General features: G+C 41.4%; 1 protein-coding gene across 1 annotated transcript in view; it reads right to left on the bottom strand.

Annotated features, from left to right (window-relative positions):
* Positions 1-14,367, bottom strand: part of LOC121372419 (myophilin-like) — a 32,272-nt gene extending 17,905 nt beyond the window's left edge. Inside the window, exon 1 of the mRNA XM_041498726.1 lies at positions 14,198-14,367. Within this exon, the coding sequence (XP_041354660.1) occupies positions 14,198-14,257 (60 nt within the window). The 5' untranslated portion in view covers positions 14,258-14,367. The remainder of the gene's footprint in view (positions 1-14,197) is intronic.
* Between the last annotated feature and the right edge of the window lie 1,501 nt (positions 14,368-15,868).

Here is a 15,868-nt window from a genome sequence, read left to right as displayed (position 1 = left end):
ATACTATGCCGCTAACCAGTATAATATTCAGCTAACCAGTATACTATCCAGCTAACCAGTATACTATGCAGCTAACCAGTATACTATTCAGTTAACCAATATAATACGCAGCTAACCAGTATAATACGTAGCTAACCAGTATACTATTCAGGTAACCAGTACACTATGCAGCTAACCAGTACACTATTCAGCTAACCAGCATATTATGCAGCTAACCAGCATACTACGCAGCAAACCAGCATACTATTCAGCTAACCAGTATACTACGCAGCTAACCGGTATACTACGCAGCTAACCGGTATAATAGGCAGCTAACCAGTATATTACGCAGTTAACCAGTATAGTATTCAGCTAGCCAGTATAGTATTCAGCTAACCAGCATACTACGCAGCTAACCAGCATACTATGCAGCTAACCAGCATACTACGGAGCTAACCAGTATAGTATTCAATTAACCAGTATACTATGCAGCTAACCAGCATATTATGCAGCTAACCAGCATACTACTCAGCTAACCAGCATAATACGCAGCTAACCAGCATACTACTCAGCTAACCAGTATACTACGCAGCTAACCAGTAAACTATTCAGTTAACCAGTACAACACGCAGCTAACCAGTATAATACGCAGCTAACCAGTATACTATTCAGTTAACCAGTATAGTATGCAGCTAACCACCATACTATGCAGCTAACCAGCATACTATGCAGCTAACCAGCATACTACTCAGCTAACCAGTATACTACGCAGCTAACCAGTATACTACGCAGCCAACCAGCATACTACGCAGCTAACCAGCATACTACGCAGCTAACCAGCATACTACGCAGCTAACCAGCATACTATTCAGCTAACCAGTATACTACGCAGCTAACCATTATATTATGCAGCTAACCGGTATACTACGCAGTTAACCAGCATAGTATTCAGCTAACCAGTATAGTATTCAGCTAGTATAGTATTCAGCTAACCAGTATAATATGCAGCTAACCAGTTTAGTATGCAGTTAACCAGTATACTATGCAGCTAACCAGTATACTATTCAGCTAACCAGTGCAGTACGCAGTTAACCAGTAGAGTATTCAGCTAGCCAGTATACTATTCAGCTAACCGGTTTAGTACGCAGTTAACCAGTATAATATTCAGCTAACCAGTGTAGTATTCCGCTAATCCGTATAGTACGCAGCTAACCAGTGTAGTACGCAGCTAACCTGTATACTGTTCAGCTAACCAGTATAGTATTCAGCTAACCAGTATACTATTCAGGTAACCAGTATACTACGCAGCTAACCAGTATACTATTCAGTTAACCAGTATAATACGCAGCTAACCAGTATACTATGCAGCTAACCAGTATACTATTCGGTTAACCAGTATAATATGCAGCTAACCAGCATACTATGCAGCTAACCAGCATACTATGCAGCTAACCAGCATACTATGCAGCTAACCAGCATACTATTCAGTTAACCAGCATACTATGCAGCTAACCAGCATACTATGCAGCTAACCAGCATACTATGCAGCTAACCAGTATACTATGCCGCTAACCAGTATAATATTCAGCTAACCAGTATACTATTCAGCTAACCAGTATACTATGCAGCTAACCAGTATACTATTCAGTTAACCAATAACCAGTATACTATTCAGCTAACCAGTACACTATGCAGGTAACCAGTACACTATTCAGCTAACCAGCATATTATGCAGCTAACCAGCATACTATTCACCTAACCAGTATACTACGCAGCTAACCGGTATACTACGTAGCTAACCGGTATAGTATACAGCTAACCGGCATAATAGGCAGCTAACCAGTATATTACGCAGTTAACCAGTATAGTATTCAGCTAGCCAGTATAGTATTCAGCTAACCAGCATACGAAGCAGCTAACCAGCATACTACGGAGCTAACCAGTATAGTATTCAATTAACCAGTATAGTATGCAGCTAACCAGCATATTATGCAGCTAACCAGCATACTACTCAGCTAACCAGCATAATACGCAGCTAACCAGCATACTACTCAGCTAACCAGTATACTACGCAGCTAACCAGTAAACTATTCAGTTAACCAGTACAACACGCAGCTAACCAGTATAATACGCAGCTAACCAGTATACTATTCAGCTAACCAGCATACTATGCAGCTAACCAGCATACTATGCAGCTAACCAGCATACTACTCAGCTAACCAGCATACTATGCAGCTAACTAGCATACTAGGCAGCTAACCAGCATACTGTTCAGCTAACCAGTATACTAGGCAGCTAACCAGCATACTATTCAGCTAACCAGTATACTACGCAGCTAACCATTATACTATGCAGCTAACCGGTATACTACGCAGTTAACCAGCATAGCATTCAGCTAACCAGTATACTATGCAGCTAACCAGTATACTATTCAGCTAACCAGTATACTGTTCATCTAATCACTATAGTAACTAGTGTAGTATTCAGCTAACCAGTATACTATTCAGCTAACTAGTGTAGTATTCAGCTAACCAGTATACTATTCAGCTAACTAGTGTAGTACGCAGCTAACCAGTGTAGTACGCAGCTAACCAGTATACTATTCAGCTGACCAGTATACTATTCAGCTAACCGGTATAGTATTCAGCTAACCAGTATACTATTCAGCTAACCAGTATACTATTCAGCTAACCAGTATAATACGCAGCTAACCAGTATACTATTCAGCTAACCAGTATATTATTCAGTTAACCAGTATACTATTCAGCTAACCAGTGTAGTATTCCGCTAACCAGTGTATTATTCAGCTAACCAGTGTACTATTCCGCTAACCAGTGTAGTATTCAGCTAACCAGTGTAGTATTCAGCTAACCAGTATAGTATTCAATTAACCAGTATACTATTCAGCTAACCAGTATACTATTCAGCTAACCATTATACTATGCAGCTAACCAGTGTATTTTTCAGCTAACCAGTGCAGTACGCAGCTAACCAGTGTAATAATCAGCTAACCAGTATACTATTCAGCTAACCGGTATATTATTCAGCTAACCACTATACTATTCAGCTAACCAGTATAATACGCAGCTAACCAGTATACTATTCAGCTAACCAGTATACTATTCAGCTAACCAGTGTAATAATCAGCTAACCAGTATACTATTCAGCTAACCGGTATATTATTCAGCTAACCACTATACTATTCAGCTAACCAGTATAATACGCAGCTAACCAGTATACTATTCAGCTAACCAGTATAGTATTCAGTTAACCAGTATATTATTCAGTTAACCAGTATATTATTCAGTTAAACAGTATACTATTCAGCTAACCAGTATACTATTCAGTTAACCGGTACCCTATTCAGCTAACCAGTACAGTATTCCGTTAACCATACACAATGCAGCTAACCAGTATAGTATTCCGTTAACCAGTATAGTATTCAGCTAACCAGTATAGTATGCAGTTAACCAGTATACTATGCAGCTAACCAGTATAGTATTCCGTTAACCAGTATAGTATTCAGCTAACCAGTATAGTATTCAGCTAGCCAGTATAGTATTCAGTTAACTAGTATACTATTCAGTTAACCAGTATAGTATTCAGTTAACCAGCATAGTATTCAGCTAACCAGTATAATACGCAGCTAACCAGTATACTATTCAGCTAACCAGTATACTATTCAGCTAACCAGTATATTATTCAGTTAACCAGTATACTATTCAGCTAACCAGTATACTATTCAGCTAACCAATATAGTATTCAGTTAACCAGTACCCTATTCAGCTAACCAGTACAGTATTCAGTTAACCAGTACACAATGCAGCTAACCAGTATAGTATTCAGTTAACCAGTACACAATGCAGCTAACCAGTATAGTATTCCGTTAACCAGTATAGTATTCAGCTAACCAGTATAGTATTCAGCTAACCAGTATAGTATGCAGTTAACCAGTATACTATGCAGCTAACCAGTGTAGTATGCAGTTAACCAGTGTAGTATTCAGCTAACCAGTATAGTATTCAGCTAGCCAGTATAGTATTCAGTTAACTAGCATACTATTCATTTAACCAATGTAGTATTCAGTTAACCAGTATACTATTCAGCTAACCAGTATAGTATTCAGCTAACCAGTATACTATTCAGCTAACCAGTATAGTATTCAGCTAACCAGTATACTAAGCAGCTAACCAGTATACTGTGCAGCTAACCAGTATAGTATGCAGCTAACCAGTATACTATGTAGCTAACCAGTATAGTACGCAGCCTACCCACGAGCCTACTCGTGTTCCTCTCCGCGGATGACGTGTCTCGACACACACCAGTACTACTTCCTCTTCATATGCTTCCTTTTGGCAAGTAGTTGATCACGTGACAGGCTTGTGCAAGCACCGGTTTAGTGCTCTCAGCTACTGCAAATGGTTTTATGCACAGAACTGTCCACTTAGCTTGCTGTAAATCCTCGAATATAGGCAGATACGTCACTAGAGGCCAGTTTTGAACAGAGGTTTGGTAAAGCACTAACTAGAATGTAGTGTTATAATGAAACATCCCTTGGCGAAATGGGATGAGTCAGCATTCTCAAGTCTTATCAAGTCTTATCATTAGTTTTAAGTATTCAGATTATAGAGACTGGTGGCTCAATTTTCTCTCCCGACGTCTCTTAGGAGCTTTACGGTTTAGATTATATATGCCGATATTCAGATAATAATGGTATGTAACAGTTGGCAAACCACTCTGGTTGGAAACAAATCAATTACAGTCATCGCATCCGTGCTGTAGTCACCTCACTGGCTTCATAGCTGGTAGGCGCCGAGTTCGCATCTCAGTACTGGCTTCCACTCGGAAAGTGTTCGCTCTCAGCTTCCTACAGACAGATCAGATGTGTGGCACAGACAACCTGTTTGATCCTTAGTTCTACCAACACTGCCTATCTTGATGACCACTATCTCACATATTATACTCCACTGTCTATCTTGACCACTATCTCACATATTATACTCCACTTCCGTAGCAATAAACCAGTTTTCGCGGTTTAATTAACAGTAATTCTTCTGTAATAAAAAAATAACTGACGGGTACAATATTTCAACATTTTAGGTAATCAGAACTTGTTTCACGTGATATTTTGTTTCCTGCATTGGCGTTCATATAATATGTAAATATGTATGTAATTATAGGTGGTTTACCACTATGAATAAACATCGAAATCAATAGACGTTTAGTCGAATGACATAAACCTGGAGACAATGTGTACGGATTATTCGCATCCTAGATCTAGGTAAATAATGGAACCGTGCTAAGCCATCGATCTGCTTGTTGAATGAGCAGTGTGAAGATACATTGGAGCAGGTCATCGTGACCTGTACGCGAGTCTGTCGGTCCCAGCAGGTCATCGTGACCTGTACGTGAGTCTGTCGGTCCCAGCAGGTCATCGTGACCTGTACGTGAGTCTGTCGGTCCTACCACCCTGCCCTACTTTGGTGTTGCTTGATGGCAATGCACGCAGAAATTTTTTCTCTCTGATAGGGTACAGCTTTACAAATGGACCATGCATTATGTATATATTATTATATATTATAGCAATCCTCTCAACACGATTAGGCATACATGCGTATTACAGTGTTCTTGAGGAATACCCTGTAGACCAACATAGACCACAATACCACATCAATGAATACAAAGACACGTAAAAATTGCTTATTCGTTTGCTGTGTATTACAAAATGGCCTTTCTGAGCATTTCTAACTTCGGTGGGATGCGCGCGCGCGCACACATATATATTCACACACACACACACACACACACACACACACACACACACGCACAGATATTGAGAGAGGAAACCCGCTGTTGCCACTTTATGGGTTACTCTTTCCGATTAGCAGCAAGGGATCTTTTATATGCACCATCCCACAGACAGGGTAGTACATACCACGGCCTTTGATATACCAGTCGTGGTGCACTGGCTTGAACGAGAAATAGCCCAATGGGCCCAACGACGGGGATCGATCCTACACCGACCGCGCATTGAGCGAACGCTGTACCACTGGGCTACGTCCCGCCCCTCATAAATGTATAAAGCCAAAACATATTTTATAAATGTACTGATTGCATACTACACGGTACCTCGCGTTTACCGTTACAGTGCGGTACCTCGCGTTTACTGTTACAATGCGGTACCTCGCGTTTACTGTTACAATGCGGTACCTCGCGTCTACTGTTACAATGCCCATCCATGTATCTTCGGTTTATTGCATACTACACGGTACCTCGTGTTTACTGTTACAATGCCCATCCATGTATCTTCAGTTTATTGCATACTACACGGTACCTCGCGTCTACTGTTACAATGCCCATCCATGTATCTTCAGTTTAGTGCATACTACACGGTACCTCGCGTTTACCGTTACAATGCCCATCCATGTATCTTCGGTTTATTGGATATTACACGGTACCTCGCCTTTACTGTTACAATGCGGTACCTCGCGTTTACTGTTACAATGCCCATACATGTATCTTCGGTTTATTGCATACTACACGGTACCCGTCTACTGTTACAATGCCCATCCATGTATCTTCGGTTTATTGCATACTACACGGTACCTCGCGTCTACTGTTACAATGCCCATCCATGTATCTTCGGTTTATTGCATACTACACGGTACCTCGCGTCTACTGTTACAATGCCCATCCATGTATCTTCGGTTTATTGCATACTACACGGTACCTCGCGTTTACTGTTACACTGCGGTACCTCGCGTTTACTCTTACAATGCCCATCCATGTATCTTCGGTTTATTGCATACTACACGGTACCTCGCGTTTACTGTTACAGTGCGGTACCTCGCATTTACTGTTACAGTGCTGTACCTCGCGTTTACTGTTACAGCGCGGTACCTCGCGTTTACTGTTACAATGCCCATCCATGTATCTTCAGTTTATTGCATACTACACGGTACCTCGCGTTTACTCTTACAATGCGGTACCTCGCGTTTACTGTTACAATGCCCATCCATGTAGCTTCGGTTTATTGCATACTACACGGTACCTCGCGTTTACCGTTACAATGCCCATCCATGTATCTTCGGTTTATTGCATACCACACGGTACCTCGCGTTTACGCTTACAATGCGGTACCTCGCGTTTACTGTTACAATGCCCATCCATGTATCTTCGGTTTATTGCATACTACACGGTACCTCGCGTCTACTCTTACAATGCCCATCCATGTATCTTCGGTTTATTGCATACTACACGGTACCTCGCGTCTACTCTTACAATGCCCATCCATGTATCTTCGGTTTATTCCATACTACACGGTACCTCGAGTCTACTCTTACAATGCCCATCCATGTATCTTCGGTTTATTGCATACTACACGGTACCTCGCGTTTACTTTTACAATGCCCATCCATGTATCTTCGGTTTATTGCATACTACACGGTACCTCGCGTGTACTCTTCCAATGCCCACCCATGTATCTTCGGTTTATTGCATACTACACGGTACCTCGAGTCTACTCTTGCAATGCCCATCCATGTATCTTCGGTTTATTGCATACTACACGGTACCTCGCGTCTACTGTTGCAATGCCCATCCACGTATCTTCGGTTTATTGCATACTACACGGTACCTCGCGTCTACTGTTACAATGCCCATCCATGTATCTTCGGTTTATTGCATACTACACGGTACCTCGAGTTTACTGTTACAATGCGGTACCTCGCGTTGACTCTTACAATGCCCATCCATGTATCTTCGGTTTATTGCATACTACACGGTACCTCGTGTTTACTCTTACAATGCGGTACCTCGCGTTTACTCTTACAATGCCCATCCATGTATCTTCGGTTTATTGCATACTACACGGTACCTCGCGTTTACTCTTACAATGTATCTTCGGTTTATTTGGAATACCCTATATCTACAGAATCTCATATCAGTGCTTGTTATGACCATTTGGCGAACGCTATAAGTTTAATAATTCTGGATTTTGCATAAAACCACAATTACTGACAAATTGGAATTCGGATGATCGCACACATTTACTGGCAATCAATAGTCTCCTGATTTGATGTTATGTTTGGTTTGTGCATGACAAATGTGTAGCTGATTATGCATTCAGGAGTCATTTCACGCCAAGTATACATCATTATGTGAACGCAGTACTCTTTCAATCAAGACACCGGCCTCGGTGGCGTAGTGGTCAAGCCATCGGACTACAGGCTGATAGGTAAAGTGTTCGTAGCCCGGTACCGGCTCCAACCCAGATTGAGTTCTTAAGGGTTCAATGGGTAGGTGTAAGGCCCTTACACCCTATTCTCTCTCACTAACCACTAACCAACTAACGCACTGTCCTGGACAGACAGCCCAGATAGCTGAGGTATGTGCCCATGACAGCGTGCTTGAACCTTAATTGGATATAAGCACTAAAATAAGTTGAAATCAATCAATCAATCAATCAATCAAGAAAAAGCTATCTGACATAATTCCACACGATGATGTAAGATCGAAGTATCTTTAACGGCTAAGTAAAGGTCAAGGCGGGTCATTCGACGTAATAGTTGTAATGAGTCATTCTCCACATCAGATTTGTCTGCTGACATTCTCGAACTAGTTCAGTGGTTCCCGTTCTGGTCATTTTAGTATAACGTGAAGCCACTGAAGCCCATAAATTAGTCAGAGGAATGTTTTCTGTCCTCGGTCTGGCTGAACTCAGTTCAGACTTTATTCAAGTTATTGTTATAACATGCTTTTATCTGAATTATCTCAAAACATGTGAAGTCAACACTAGAACAGGGGGGGGGGGGGGGGGGGGGGGGGGGGGGGGGGGCGACGTAGCTCAGTGGTACAGCGCTCGCCTAATGCGCGATGATCTAGGATCGATTTCCGTCGGTGGGCCCATTGGGCCATTTCTCGTTTGAGCCAGTGCTCCACATCTGGTGTAACAAAGGCCGTGGTATGTACTATCCTGTCTATGGGATGGTGCATATAAAAGACCCTTGCTGCTAATCAAAATGAGTAGCCCATGAAGTGGCGACAGCGGGTTTCCTCTCATATTTGTGAGATCCTTAACCATATGTCCGACGCAATATAACCGTAAATAAAATGTGTTGAGTGCGTCGTTAAATAAACCATTTCATTCCTTCAACACTGGAACGATCTCTTATAAATTTCACTTGCAAGCGAGGATAATGTTCACGTCACCCTAGGAAACCAGCTACTAACACGAACTCCAATATATGTATGTCAACTACAGCATTGTCACGGCTCTCGTCATGTCTGGGTCTCATGAAACAGTTTTGGCCATGTATGTTCGTCTTACACCGACTTGAGTAAATACCAAGCATTCATCCCCACCACGTACTGCTCAAACAGATGTCGGGTCACCCGAGGACGATACATACAGGATGGTCCACAACTAGACTGGCTGTCAAACATTCAATTTGGATCATGGCCTTATTTGAATGATTCCTGGAGTTTTAGCTGTCTCAGAAGACCCCATATTGCAAAGAAATATACAAGGGCATTACTGAAAGAAAAAACATTCAACGTAACAGTCTACCGCTGGATTCAGTGCAATGGGTCGTTTGTTGACTTGATTCGTTCAAACATTACCCAGCCCCGACCCCTTTTGTCTTATTCATATGTATTCATTAGTATTTATTAATATTTGTTGTATCTCAGCCTTGTTAAAGATACGAAAACCCACTGATGTTAAAATCAAAGTGAGTTGGAGTGACTGTTTAAGAGAAGTGGGAAGTGTGTTCAAGTCGACCGGGTTACAGGAAACAGTATTGTGTCCAGGTGTGGCCTGGCGGCCACTTTGGTCTTCAAGACTTAGATATCCGTTTCATACTTCACAAGGTTTGTTTAAATACCATGTATTGATTGGTAAATGGCAACATATACATGAGTTCTCTTGTGGCCTCTGTCGTTCGATGCCTGTGTATCGAACGGTATGGCGTGTAACAGTTGAGTCAATTGATGGGATTGATGACTATATGTGTTTTCTGGTGGACTGCCTGTGTATCGACCAGTATGGCGTGTAACAGTCGAGTAAAATGATGGAATTGACGACTATTAATAACGTGAGTCGTCACAGTGAGACGTCATAGGATGACCCCAGTCTTAGTCGATGGTTAAGGCAGACATTAAGACATCTATACGAACAAGTTTTAAAACAAGATTCCTTCGAACAATGAACACACTTGCATGTCCTTGACTACTTCGACCCAAGAGTCACAGTTTCGCTTTGCTCACCAACATTTTTATCGCGTAGTTTAACCGCCGTCGACTGACCTAGTAATCAGACGTGTATTGCATTTTACGGCCTCTTCGTACAAGGCGTGTCCTGTTATCTCGCTTTCACAGGCAGACGAACATAATTTGAATTCGTCGTGTCGAGCTGTTACCGTGTTGAAACAATTTACGATTTAACTGAGATAAAATGAACATAACACTCATGACAAATGATTTCGTGGATGCGTCGGGAGTTTCCTAGGAATGTTCTCTAACACTAGGGTCAATACAATGTACAAACCAATAACTAATTCCGTATAAATGGGACCATGTGCGTTTAATGCGTGCGTGTTTGTGTTTGCTTGTGCACGCGTACATATTACTAAATTCTTAAAAACATTTTAAGCCAGTTTTTTCCTTAAACACAGTTTAAGCAGTTTATGTGTGTAGTTATGCGCTTGTAAATCAAACACATGCTTTGTTAATTCATCTGGATCTTAACCTTTAGGACATCAGACAAAATCCAACAACGTTTTGAATAGTAATCGGGATCTGACCCATTTATGAAACACTATCATTAAAAAAACCCATCCCGTCCGGTTCACGAAGGGCGCACATCCAGTGGCTATTCAAAAGGGACTACTTGTATTTGAAGTGTAGCAATCAGCCCAGTAGTAAAGCGCTCGCTTGACGCTCTGTCGACGGTCTAGGATCGATCCTCGACGGTGGGCCCATTTGGGCTATTTCTCGTTCCAGCCAGTGTACCACAACTGGTATATCTTAAGGTCGTGGTATGTGTTATTCTGTCTATGGGATGGTGCATATAAAAGATCCCCCTACCAATGGAAAAATATATCGTGTTTCCTCTCTAAGGGAGTTAAAAATACCAAATGTAAATCAATGTGTTCTAGTGGTGTCGTTAAACAAAACAAAAAGTTATACAGGTAATGTACTAAACTGTTTTTGTTTTTACGAAAGTCGTCTAAATAGGCTCGTATTTTAATGTTCTTTCAAATTGGTGTGACCCACTGACAGCCGGGCTACTTTCGTCACCAGTAGAGAAAAAGTTTACATCTACGGCTCGCTGTAAACCGTGATCAGAAATGTGCTCGCCACAAAATACACAATATATACGGTATATGTTTTAATGATGGCGACGTCACATAATATACAATATGCATATGTTTTAATGATGGCGAAGTAACATAATATACAATATGTACGGTATATGTTTTATTGATGGCGACGTCACATAATATACAATATGCATATGTTTTAATGATGGCGAAGTAACATAATATACAATATGTACGGTATATGTTTTAATTATGGCGACGTCACATAATATATACAATATGCAAATATGCATATGTTTTAATGATGGCGAAGTAACATAATATACAATATGTATATATTTTAATGATGGCGACGTAACATAAAATACAATATGCATGTTTTAATGATGACATCTTGACATAATATAAAATATGCATACATGTATTTTAATAAAGCCGTGGCGACGTGACATAATTATAATAAATATACAACAAATGCATTGTTTAACACAGGTGACGTGACATAACAGATATAGAAACATTTCATGAATACTTCGTCTACAGGTTTTTAAAGCCATGATGAGTCATCAACTATGCAGTTCAGTGTGTAGTATATAAACGTAAGTCAGCTTTCAACAAAAACAGGCAGGTAACCCAAATGCTTACAGTCACAGCTGTAATGTAGTGTTGAATGTATGCTATATTTCTACGTTAACTAGATGTAACCCACGCTTTGTACGTGAAAGTTTAGATGAGGTGTGGTACGTGGCCTTAAACCGGGCCTGCCTCCCAAAATACGACCGCTGTATAGACAGCCAGCACTGATTAAGCTACGCTAGGCTATATACCCGGCCACCACGTTCCCATTAAGGTTTAATTTATGGAATTGTAGACAGTATTTAATACATTGTGTATACGGCAGTCGATTGGACATGCGGCATTGGGTAAGTATAAAGATGACTGTCGGCTGTGCAGATCAAGAGAAGCGATCAGAAAAATCGGAACTTTACAAAGACCTGACGTAATGTGTCATAGATCACACAATTGATTACTAAGTTTTATAAACCAACTTTAAACTACAGGTTTGGGGTGGTTGGGTGGGAGTTGGGGGGGGGGGGATGTAACGGTAAATTTAACACTTGGTCTTGAGTTAAAGGAAACCCGTTGCATTATCCATCATAAGTTGCTCCTATGGAATGATGCAGGATCCTTTACGGTTATGCGCTGTCATGCGGACAGCACATGCAAGTGCCAGGGCATTAGGTATACAAGTTGGGATGGACCGACAGAAACAAAATACTGTCCCTAGAAGAGGGTCGATCATACGATCCGCCACACCCCAAGCGAGACCCACAACACAGAACAGCATCATCGATGTGAAAACTAATTGCGGGAAGATAAATTTACATGCTAACGGGCTAAAAAATTACCCTTCTTTGAACTAGACTAAGGGGCGTGATTGGGGAGCGAATGATCGCTCCCTTTAAACGGCGAGGGCTGAAGTTATTCTGGCTACATCTTAATGACGGGTACATGTGTCGTCAGTTGGACAAATGCTGATGACCAGTCAGGGTCAAGGACATTACACCATGTTTGGGGCGGGACGCAGCCCAGTGGTGTCGAGTTCGCCTGATGCGCTGTCGGTCTAGTATATCAAAGGCCACGGTATGTGCTATCCTGTGTGGGATGGTGAATATAAAATATCCCTTGCTACTGATGGAAAAATGTCTAAGACTGTCAAAATTACCTAATTGATAAATCAATGCGCTCTAGTGGTGTCGTTAAACAAAATAAAATAACTCTTACACCTAGTTTATTTATCAAGATCCAGCGCCGTATTTATAGTGATGGATCTGGTTCTGAGACGCGAACCCAGCTGCTACCAGCTCTAAATCTGGTGGTTTGATCACAGCAACTCAGAGATGGGTCACCTACACCAATCATACGCACACCTTTAAATCTTTAAATTATCTCATTATCCGCTGATCCTCACAGCGGACAAATTGCTGCCGAATCTTATTGACAACCGTCAGTGACCCGTACTCAACAAGTATTAATTTGTCTAGCCCACTGTAACATTAAGTAGGGTAGAAGAAAGGAATTGAAAGCCTGCTTAATGACACCTCAACACGTGGTTAGTCATAGGTCACTGGATGTCAGCCGTAAGATATTTGCCGTATATGGTAACGATCATAAAAGAACAACCTACAACACGTACATATAAGACTTATCTTCTCAGTTAGAAGAAGTTAGTTTTGTTTAACGACACCACTAGATCAAAATTAATCATCGGCTATCTCTGTTAGAAGTCACCAGTCAGTTAATATAGAGCTACCTAGTGCGGGTTACACGCCCACCCTCGGAACTGATTAGCCACTCACTCACACACTCCCTCCCTCCCTCCCTCTCTCTCTCCCTCCTCCTCCCCCCCCCCCTCTCTCTCTCTCTCTCTCTCTCAATATTCATCTCTTCTCTCCCCTTCTCAATATTCATCTCTCCTCTCAATATTTCTCTCTCTCTCTCTCTCTCTCTCTCTCTCTCTCTCTCTCTCTCTCTCTCTCTCTCTCTCTCTCTCTCTCTCTCTCTCGATCGATCGATCGATGTCTAAATTACGTATATGTTAGTGTAATAAAAATTAATTTCTGACTTTTATTTCACAATAAACCTTAAATAAATGTTTTAAAGTAATTTTCTTTATTCCTGTATCAACGATAGACATTTTGTTTCAAATCAAATTCAGCTGTAAATCGTTAGAAACGTGCACATAAATCTCACAAAACAATATCCTACTCTGGGTGTAAACCGGATTATTGAATAGATCGGCCATAACTTGTCTACGGGTTTCAACACAGTAAAAAGTACGTATGTCACCGAGTAACCGCGCACATTGCGGTTTACATTTTCAAGTTTTCACTTACTTTAGACTGTGCTTCCGCGGCGAATCCCGACTTGGTCGCTCTGTACGACTGGCCCGACATTGTGGTAAGTAAAACTGGTCCTGAAATCAACAGCGAACGTCCAATATCGTGTCCTGAGAATCGTCTGCTCCAACTAGCTCTATATTATCTGAATGGCCACACAACAAAATTTAGGCGCGCCGCCTGTCGGATGGGATGATTCATTCACAAATCACGTGGCTTAGCAGGTTGCGACTGTGTGGATAGTTCAGGGCAGTGTTAAGGGGGTGTAGATAGGGTAGGGGAAGGAATTGTTTTTGTCTGCTACTATGGGTGTGAAGTATGTGTACTTACTTATTTATTTGTTTTCAGCACTGTACGTCGGAGAAGCGAGAGTTTGAATTTGATAATCGATACAGAGAGACAGTTTAGTGAGTGAACACAGCAGACGGCGATGTCTGGGCTCGTAATGAAAATTAAATGGCGTCTAACTAGTAACATGTGGTTACAGTAGACTACACAGGCCCCTACCTAGGACGGATTTTCAAAGTAGGGGGCGGGGGGCTCATTTTTATGGTTGTATAAAATGTGTTTTGCGAGCGCCGAGGGCGCGAAGCCTCTAAGCCCCATAAGGAATTTTTTAAATATTAACCCCCTTCATAGCGATTCTGGCGTGATTTCGGCTTATTACATGAGACATTTAAAGTCTCGAAATAAAAACTGACTCCCCTTACAGACGCTGCTCCATGGACTTTTATTCACAGTGGCGGATCTAGGGTCGTATCGAAGGGAAGGATCGGATCATTCATTAGGCCAAATAATACAGGCGTAGCCATAGCGAAGTGGGCGGGACGTAGCCCAGTGGCAAAGCACTCGGTCTGGGATCGATCCCCATCAGTGGGCCCCTTGAGCTATTTCTCGCTACAGCCAGTGTACCGCGACTGGTACATCAAAGGTCGTGGCATGTGCTATCTTGTTTATGGAATAGTGCATATAAAAGATCCTTTGCTGCTAATCGAAAAAGAGTAGCCCATGAAGTGGCGACGGCGGGTTTCCTCTCTCAATATCTGTGTGGCCCTTAACCATATGTCCGACGCCATATAACCATAAATAAAATGTGTTGAGTGCGTCGTTAAATAAACCATTTCCTCCTTTCCTTCCATAGCGAAGTGGTCATGCTCCCACAATGACACCTAGTTGGTTTTCTCATTACCTTTCCTTCCATAGCGAAGTGGTCATGCTCCCACAATGACACCTAGCGAAGTGGTCATGCTCCCACAATGACACCTAGTTGGTTTTCTCATTACCTTGCTCATTTTCGTGATGCCCCGTCTTCAGTAATCTCAAAACAATTCTTTATTTTATAACTCTACATGGCCACCAGTTTGTTGGTTATCCTGAAGATACTGACGAAACCTCGAATATTATAAATATGTTTATGAATTTTCAAAATTAACCTTTAAAAATGACAAATCTAGTTTGACTGATAGTATCTAATAGTATTGATTATTTCAGTGTGTATAAACTACAGAAGCCTACTGACGATTGTGCTACTTCTTAGGATCTTTGGAGAACAATACCTGAGATTTTAAAAAGCCTATATATTATTTTAGAATAACATGCGCGCTTTTTAAAAATATACTGTGCAACATAAATAACACAGTGGCTATTTCAGTGACTACTTGATAATAG

This window comes from Gigantopelta aegis, chromosome 4 (assembly GCF_016097555.1).
Source record: "Gigantopelta aegis isolate Gae_Host chromosome 4, Gae_host_genome, whole genome shotgun sequence".
Classification (NCBI taxonomy): Eukaryota; Metazoa; Mollusca; class Gastropoda; order Neomphalida; family Peltospiridae; genus Gigantopelta; species Gigantopelta aegis.
This window is presented reverse-complemented; position numbering and strand designations above follow the sequence as displayed.